The sequence below is a fragment of the Dreissena polymorpha genome, chromosome 4 (genome assembly GCF_020536995.1).
Source record: "Dreissena polymorpha isolate Duluth1 chromosome 4, UMN_Dpol_1.0, whole genome shotgun sequence".
Lineage (NCBI taxonomy): Eukaryota > Metazoa > Mollusca > Bivalvia > Myida > Dreissenidae > Dreissena > Dreissena polymorpha.
Window position 1 is genome coordinate 7,849,266 of NC_068358.1, and position 9,564 is coordinate 7,858,829.

At 35.6% G+C, this 9,564-nt stretch overlaps 1 protein-coding gene across 3 annotated transcripts in view; it reads right to left on the minus strand.

Annotated features, from left to right (window-relative positions):
* The window catches only part of LOC127877270 (DAZ-associated protein 1-like), a 43,853-nt gene extending 34,982 nt beyond the window's left edge, over nt 1-8,871 (minus strand). Inside the window, exons 1-4 of one of the 3 annotated variants that reach the window (XM_052422950.1) lie at nt 8,724-8,871; nt 3,242-3,282; nt 2,644-2,810; nt 466-579 (exon numbers count right to left, since the gene is read on the minus strand). In XM_052422950.1, the coding sequence (XP_052278910.1) occupies nt 466-579; nt 2,644-2,810; nt 3,242-3,282; nt 8,724-8,752 (351 nt within the window). In that variant the 5' untranslated portion in view covers nt 8,753-8,871. The remainder of the gene's footprint in view (nt 1-465; nt 580-2,643; nt 2,811-3,241; nt 3,283-8,723) is intronic. The other 2 variants (XM_052422951.1, XM_052422949.1) reach the window with 2 other exon arrangements.
* Nucleotides 8,872-9,564: the final 693 nt, after the last annotated feature.

A 9,564-nucleotide genomic window follows, 5' to 3' on the forward strand; every position in this document is an offset into this window, starting at 1 on the left:
ATAACGACCCTTAACGTCCCTTGTCCTTTCACAGTTATAGTCAGTTTTGTTGTTTTATGAATTAATTATTTTTTTTTATGAATAATAGTTGGGTGTTAAACTACCTCTGCCCCAATAGCTAGCAATAATAACATAATTATGAACTATAACTCAATTAATTGATAGTTTTCAATGCCAATCATTAGCATCATTGGTTTGTGTTTATTACAATGAAAGATTTAGAGACAACATCAGGACACTCTTCTGGCCATTCTATGCTACTATTTGTATGTGTGTTGTAAGTAAAATAATTGTAGTATAGGGCAAATATATCACCAAAGTCGCCTTCTAGGCTGATCCCTGAATCAATTACAAACTTTGCATTGCTTTATCCTTGTTTGTTTGTGGTCACAGCAATTTGCTATATAGATTGAATGATAGGAAACAAACAGACTTTTCCTAAAGGCATCATATGTTAATGATTACCCGTTGTTGCCTGTGACCACCTCCATCACCCATTGAGCCGGAGTTACCCCCTCCACCCCCACGTTCCATCCCTCCACGCTGCTGACCCTTTGGATTGCATGCCTTGGGGTCAACCTGAAAATGGCACAATATTGTTTTAATGCTGTATGCCTAACAAGTGTGAAGATCAATAAAGCTGAAAGATTTTGAAAGGAGTTAAGTGATCACAAATCACAAGCAAATGCCAATAAGATAAATAATCAAGACGGCTTACTCTGCCAGTTGCCAAATTAGCCAATGGCTACAAATTGACCTATTTGGCTAAAGAAAATTCTGTTTGGCTACAACTTTTTCTTCATTAAAACTTAAAAATATCCAAAAGCAAAAGCAAGCGAATTTGGCTAAAAAAAAATTGAGCCAGGGGAAGCCCTGAATGCAGTTATGTTTATTTACTCTACTTTAAAGTTTTAAATTCATTTAAAGTTCACCTTATAATACCATTTGTCTTATTGTTATCAAAAACCCAACTGAAACTGCATTTAAAATCAATGCATGACAACTTAAATTAACTTTTTTTTTTCATCGATAACAATTAAAAATAGATATAGCCTAGGTTTGCGCTAAGGAAAAAAACTTAGTCGCCAAATCTAGGGGGGGTCCAAGGCATGCCCCCTGTAAAATTTTTGGATTCTATATCGTCTGTGGTGCGTTTTGGGGCTATTTTCTGAGCTAAATTAAGACTATTTATGTCTGAAATTAGCCCATTTTTTGCTATAAAGTTTTTCTTCGCTGGTGAGCCACTTGCGGACATTTTGCAGCCAATTTTTTTTGTTTACACAGACACCGGTGGCGTAGTGATAATGATACATTAACACCTCAAACAGTTTTTGGTACATGTGGTATTTAGGTTAGAAACCACTAAAACAGCCTGCCGTTTCGGTACTTATTATACAACATTTTATGAAATCCAAGCATTACTTTTTTTCATTTTTTTTTTGCTTTTGAAGAAATGCGTGAGAAATTACTTAGTCAGCATAAGACCGTCATTGCATGTAAAAAACCGTTAGACTAACGGCGAAACTGTGAGACTTGACAGGTAGACGTTTCCGATTCTGCATTCACGTCTGCACTATTTAAGACGTCCTCCAATAGCAAACATAACACGTGGTCATTTCCTGAGTTTACATTATTCTGTCCGCTTTCTTTTCTAAAGAATTGCGTTAATTTCTGTGGCTCCGACTTTTCATTTTCGTTCGCAGCATCCATTTTTCCCAGAATATGCAACTCACTTTCTAAATCGATCTTTTAAGTCGCATAGCGACGGTAAAGGTAAGTTAATCTTATCTACTTTTTTAGCCAATCAAAATCGTTGTTTCTTGGGAAATTAGTTTATAGTGGCAATGTCAATGCCATAACTCCGCCCATCTGATTAAATGACAATTCCGTACTGGTCGATTCAATAACGTTGAATCGTAATATCAATAGTACAGGTCATTACACCGCACGCTTCATTGATTCAGTAATCACGCAAATAGCTAAGTAACCCAAATGTTCGAAAAGTCTGGTTGCAGTGTAAAGCATGACCAATTAAGACATTAGCAACATGGATTATCGACCTAGGCCATTATCCCCTGGGGTCTTTCCGGTAAGGGTGTTATTTGTGTAATCTTAGCGATGTTTCTGGCGATTTATACGAATACCGATTTATACGGCTTGAAAACAGGCATTTAGAGTGTGGATTTGTAAAGCATAGGGTCTATTTTTTTCAAACGCCAATTTCATGAATATCTTATTTTTAACACCAGCCAGGAATTGTAATCGCCAATGGCGATTTCGGCGATCGATAACGCGAATGTCGAGAACACTTTGATAGAAGGAATCTGGTAACAAAAATATCCAAATATTTGGCTAATTGCAGTAACTTTGATTCCCACAGCAGAGCTAAAAACATTTTGTGATTCTTGGGTATTTCAATAATGAAATATGGAATTGATGAGTAAAATATACAAAGATTTTTTAAAGAGCAAAGTTATTTTGCTCAAGTATTATTTGGCCCTTTCTTAATGCTTCTTGCCTCTATTTTTGAATAGTGCAAAAGTTCTTACCTGAAAATAACTAACTGTAACTTACTTTAGAGCGTAAATAGGAATCAAGTGTATAATTTTAACAACTAAACTTGCACACAAGCAGTTCTCTTACCTGGCGCCCATCAACGATATGTGCAGGCATGGACAGCACCACCTCCAGGCATGAGGGGTCCCTATAGGTGACAAACCCGAATCCCCGGGACTTGCCAGTCTCCTGGTTTTTCATCACGATGCAGTCAACCACCTCTCCATACTGGCTGAAGTACTCCAATAGACTGTCTGAAGTAAAAGGAAATAGATTATTTGCAAAAGAATAAAAAATGTAATAAAATCAGGGCTAAAGTCGCACATGCTTGAATTTGTATCATCTTGCTTTGTTCAAGATATAATAACTTTTTTTCAGCAACTGAATTTTTTTTAATCTGAGGATAGCATTACTTGACTGGGAACATCTGAAGCAAAAGTCAACCAAGGACTAGTTCTGTTCACTACTGTCACAATGCAAGTTTGTACCCAGCCATCTTTTAAAGTACACACTGACAATAAATTACACAACAAAGCATAAACACTAATCAAAGCGTTTTATGAATTTACATTAAAGAAATTTGCTTGTGTGAAAGCTTCTTTCGATAACCAGAAAGTAAGGACACCTTGTGAAAGACACTCATGCAATTGTTCATGTGTTATGCAACGGTACAATTATTTCATACCTTTCGATGTGTCCCAGCTCAATCCTCCAACAAATAATTTCCTGAAAGACAGATGTATATCTTTTAAACTTAACCTTGAAGTTGGTATGTAGCATCTCAGTGTCAGACAAATACATAGCCTTGGGCTCAATAATGACAATTAAATAATAATTGGCAAAAAAATAATGAAGATCTAACAGTTAGCAATAATTGGTAAAGCACAGAGAGATTAAAGAAGTTTTCCGAAATATATCACTTCTGTCGGACATTGAGAAAAACGCTCTAGGCTACGATGTCGCAGAAGTTAATTCATAATTGATGCGTCCATGACAATACACAGGGTCGAGTGCGTACACAGTAATCTTGTTATCCTTTTTTCCTGCTTGATGGCCCAATTTACATAAGTTTCGCACTCGCCAGAAAACTTGCAGCTGAAACAATTCGTGTTCAGAATAAATCTGAACGCTGAAACTCCGGTCTGTAAAATACTTAAAACCAAAACGAAAAATAAATACAGTACTATTATGGGAATTGCAGTATTTACAAGTGTAGATATCTAAAATCTACCTGTTGTTGGAAAAATATGAACTTATTTCACAAAAATTACCTGTATTTCATTGGAAATCATAGACATGGAACGATCATTTTCTCAAAGGCAACCATTTTGGCAGTTTGTATCAAATAAATTAGTTACAGTGGGATCGATGATCTGTACCATAGCTATTTCTTTCCTATTTCTTTTGGGGTATTTCATTACTTCCGATTCTAATATTTTGAGTTATAATAGTTATAATTCTTCTTTTGCTTCTTCTTATTCTTATAATTATTATTTCTAATTTCATTTCTTACTGTTTTGCGCATATTGCACACTTAATTTTTTTAGTTCGAGCTCAGTTACAAACATAGTTGAGTTTAACCTCCAGTTCGATAGCGATGTTAGATGTTGAGCTCACATTAACCAAGGGAGATAACAAGAACCTTTTCTATACAAGGATTTATATAGGATGAAACAAACTCGAAATACAGTTTATTAGCTGGTAAATTTCGATATATTTTGCTCAATATATACTATTTAGGTAATGTTCTTTTATAATAGTCACAAATGTGTGTATTTAAATTCAGAAGTGATGCGACTGAAATTTGTGTCAGAACTCTCGCTCTTAAAAAGATAGAGTGGACTATTGAAGCCAATAGTCTGCCAAAGCAAAAATCATCAAAAGACTCTATGGCGGCAATTTATATTGATGTGCAAACTTGTAGAGATATTTTTTTCTATGTATCATGGACGAACCATCTTTCGAACCTCTTAATTTTTGACATGTCAAAAATGAAATTGGAAATAGTGAAACGTATTTGTAAGAGTTTTATGTGATAAATAAATTGTTTCTTCATACCTGACAACTTTAATTGTTATGTTAATCTTCTTTTGTTAACAGATTTGTGTAAGTTTCCAGCACCACCATATCATGTTAAACTGTCATGGCCGCCAAAACAATCGTACCTGCTTTCGAACCCTTCATTGTTTACTATTTCAATTCACAATTCTAAGCAGATTTTGTTCAGTTTTTTTATGAAACTAGAAAATAACATTAAATCTTGATTTATAACTATTTTTTTAATAAAAAAATATATGTTTCTATCTCAATTTTAGTATTTTTACTCTTCACTTTTATGACATGGGCATTTGAAGACATCATTCCGCCTAACAACTTTTTGGTTGCAGCAATAAATCAAGTGTGTCCAATGTCAACAGTTTGGGTGATCACATTGTGCCCATTTTGTAAACACAAGGGAAACACAGTTTTTCAGTTCCTTGGGTTGAAAAAGTTTACACACACAACATTTGTCTTTTTCAGGAACATCATCTTCAGAAGACTGCCTATCAGTATCACAGATGTTAGAATAACTGCCATTTAGTCTGCCAATGTGCGAAGGTCCTGGAAGAGGTTCTGGGCGGGGTGCATTACTTTAATACTTAGATTGACATTTGTTGCATTTGTTGCATTTGTTTTTGTTTGTTTTCTTTTGTTGATTGGAGAGACTGGTGTATCTTTGGAACGTGGTAAAGGCTGTGATAACATTTCTTGATTTAAGTAATCACTGGTTATTTCCTGACCAGACACATTATTTCTTAAAGTCTTTTTTAGTGTATTGACATGGTGTGATTTCTTCATTTCAATTATGTTTTCAGCAGTTGTAAAATAATTGTCAATGCATGGCTGAATGTCAGAAACCACTGTGTTTTCTTAAGGAACAACATAAGGAATTGATGGCTTAAAAATGTCAGCACTTATCACAGTTCTATTGAATGGAAATATGCCAGTCTTTTCAAAGGCAGCCCTCAGGTTATTCACGGATAATGCTGTTACATATGCATTGGATGCTAATTCGGCAATATTGTATCTTGTGATTTTTGAAGATAAATGTTCTCTGATAAATTTTTGACATGCATAATTATATATTCTCTGCAGAGGTCCATAGCAGGCAACGTCAAGGGGTTGAAGCACGTGAGATGTATGTGCTGGAAGGACAAACAAAATTATGTTGTTTTTCTTTGCCCATTCCAACACAGGGACATTGATGTGAGATTTGTGGCCGTCAAATATCATGATACTTTGCTGATTAGGATCAGATCTTTGAATGTACTTGATGAAGTGGGATTGTAAATATTCCAGAAAAATGCTTGAATTAGACTAGCCTGTCTTTGACATAATTGCATCTGATCCTGAAGAAGCACCTTGCATTAATGTTTCATTCATTCTTGCACCCTTGAAAACAAAGTAGGGAGGAATCTGTGTCCCAATTGCATTACCGCCACCAATGACTGTGGTTGTTGCTGTCCGGAATGAGGTGATTGCGGGAGCTGTTGCATTACCACTTACTATGTATGGTGGGGCTGCTGGGGCATGTTCAGTTTGAAACCTTTTTTCATCTATCAGTGCTCCAGCTAGGATTTGAAAAGGGCAGGGGGGCTTTTTTGTCAAAAGGGCACTTTCGACGCGCAGTATTTTGTCAATTGGGGGGGAGGGGGGGCAGGGCGGAGGTTCGGGAGGGCAGGGCGCGGCGCCCTTCGATTTAGGACTAGCTGGAGCACTGTCTATGTTATATATACACTCAGGTTTGTCAATAAGGTTCTTACTTTTCAGTACATTTTCTACTAAATTTCAACAGCTTGTTCATTGGTAGCTTCTGCCATACATTTAGCTAACCCCCTTGGTTTCATGACTCTAAGCTCCGGCCACCTGCTGCGCAAGCCCTTAAACCATTTCACAGTCAATGATTTGTCACGTGTTCGCTTCTTAAGAAAGACTGCATAGTTACTTGCTTTTGAGACCACTTCTGTTATGGTAAAACCGTACCCCAAATCAGCCATCAGTTTATTACTGTTTAATGTGCTCAACTAATTTTTCCTCCTCTTCCAATGTAAATAGTGGACCAGAACCTGTCATCGTGGTTTGTGGATCCACGTGGCTTTTTACCCTGTCACGAAGGGTATTATGTGGCACTCCATACTGTCTAGCAGCAGTTTTAATAGGGATCCCCGTTTCTTTTACAAGATTGTAAGCATTTGTGAGTGCTGATGGAGAATACCCCTTATGTTTTTTAACTCTTTTCATTGGGAATTTCTGAAATTTGTTGGACAAATATTAAATAACAAGTTACAAAAACACAATCAGAAACATATGTTTTAAGTTGCAACAATTAGTGACATGCAACATTTTATTTCCGGTTAAAAAAAGCTTTGTCACATGATTTGACCATGGTCACGTGACTTGTTGACGCAGACGAAAAGTGTTTTTGTCAAGCATACTAGAGATCGAAAGTGAGACCATGTTTTATTGGTTTTTACATGAAAATCATAATATAGGTAAAAATGAATAAAGAAAAACAATGATTTTTAGGTATTTTAGGTTTAATGTACTTATTTTCCCTGTTTGTGACGCATTTTCTGAGATTGACATTTACATGCAAGTCGTCGTAAACAATGCGTAGGTACCCACAAAACGATGATGTTGTGCGCGTGCGCGCATGCGTACAGGGTTCGCCAAAACTTGAAAAATCTGTCAGTCATTCGGACTGACAGACTTGAAATTTTTTGTCAGTCCGAATCAGTTTCTGTCAGTCCCACTGTCCGACTAAACTATAACAGCAAAACACAACAAAAGAGAGTACCTTTTTGATGTTTATTGGTTTTGATCACATTAAAATACAATAAAAACATGTCCAAAGTCGATATAACTAAACAATTATTATATTAATAATAAACCACATATAAACCAAAGGTATTCTTTTTAGACTTCTTTTTGTCAAACTGTTTTATAGCCTGCACAGCTCTACAAATCCGTGTTCTTGAAAAGTTAGGGTGACATCCAATCAAGTTTGACTTAATTGCACACACCCATTCACACTACTTTGGATGACTTCAATTTCTGTTTATTAGCCGATTTCACAAGTTCTTAAACAACACCTATTGTTAAAATATTTTCTCTTAGCTGAGATGGTTGATTTCCAGGTTCAATTAAATGAATGTCTTTCACACCTATTTCTTGATAGAAAGGCCCATGATAATTACCACCATTTATTCTTGTTGTCTAAAATAACACAAAACATATTGCTACAAACTATCAACAACAAATCAAAACATAAATATCCCTATGTCCGAATTTTAAAATATCCGAAATATAGTACATCGGGTGAAAAATCTAATTTTGATTTCAGAAATTATTGGTGTGTAAATTAAAATATATCCTTCCCAGAACAATATAATAATGAAATTATTTAACAGAAATGCTCACAAATGCCTGTTGAACAAGTTTTCATGCGTTTTTTGTTGTGGAGGAATTGAATGGAACAAATAAAATGGCGGACGCACTCGGTTGCTTTTTTTAACAAAGACCGTTGATTTTGAACTCGTATGTGATAGTAAATTCTAATCCAACTTTAAACATCAAAATAAAGGTAAGAAAAAAAGGATTTTGACAGAAGTTGAACAATAAGCATTTACCTTCTATTAATCCAATAACATATTATACACTTTGAATGATCTTTTTGAAACCATTTTTCATCCGATTGTGTCGGTCAGTCGGACCGATTATCTTAAATCACTTGTCGGTCCTTAGAAAAATTTGCCGGTCAGGACCGGCGGACCGACGGTTTTGGCGAACCCTGTGCGTATAAAATGTAAACAAATGAAAGGTTCGAAAAAAGGCGAGGTTCGAGAAGAGGTACTTTCACGATAGTCGGATAAAATAATCGCCATTTTTTCTCGCCAAATTTAAGACATAATAGTCAGTTGGATAAAATAATCGCCATCGGCGATAATGTCTGGCAGCAGCGTGAGCACTGGTGATGGGAGGATATGTGAGAGCATGGAACGACAACTTTGCGTGGAGATCGAGATTACCCCACCCACTTAAGTTCCCTCAAAATGTTGCAAGTTCAATTAAATGGTGACTTAAAGGATTTACGCACAACGATTACAAAGAACACATCTGAAACATACCCAGCCTCATTCCTTTCGAATCCAGGCATTTTTTGTAGTTTATTGAATTATTTTATCTCTTCGGAAATCCTTCTTACAACTTCCGGTCAAGCGTTAATTTTACCCCAAAGAAATGTTTTTCCCCTTCATCTCAGGTTACATTTCAACAACTTATTGATGATCGGTGATAATTGTTTACTTTTACATTTAACTTATAAACGTTAACTTTCGACTTTGCTTTTGAGTTTGCCTTCAAATTATACATTCAATTATAACTTCAGATTTTTATGCACCGAATATATCGCGTTTTATGTTTTATAATCTGCATACCATTTTGATTTTCTAAATTCTGCATCGCAGTGGGTTTTTCATATTTTCTTAACTCGTAAAAAATTATATTCAGTTAACAGTGGGAAGTTTGAAGACGTATTCTGTTTTGTAGTGTGATAATTTGTATTGCAGTGAAATAAAATATATTCTCTTTTGACAGAGGATCTTCTACTCTGGCAAAGTTTATTTACAGTCACAGGACAAGAAGTTCAACATTCTAACGCAGGCCAATCGAACGGCCACACAAATGGAAACACCACTGTAATTTACTTTTAATGGTGTACAGTGGTGAGGTTTTGAAGAAAAAACACACATCAAGGATGAAAATGACATTGATTTACAATCTCTGATAATTTTATACAGGATTCACACAAACTCCACTTATAATTATAAAGAGGTAAAAAGAAATTGAATGAACGTTAATCTGAGGAAAAGTACGTGAGTCTAAAAAAAAATGAACTACAGTACAATTTTAATAATAAATGTATTGGTATCAACGAGCATGGAATCTAACAGTTTATAGGTGTCTATC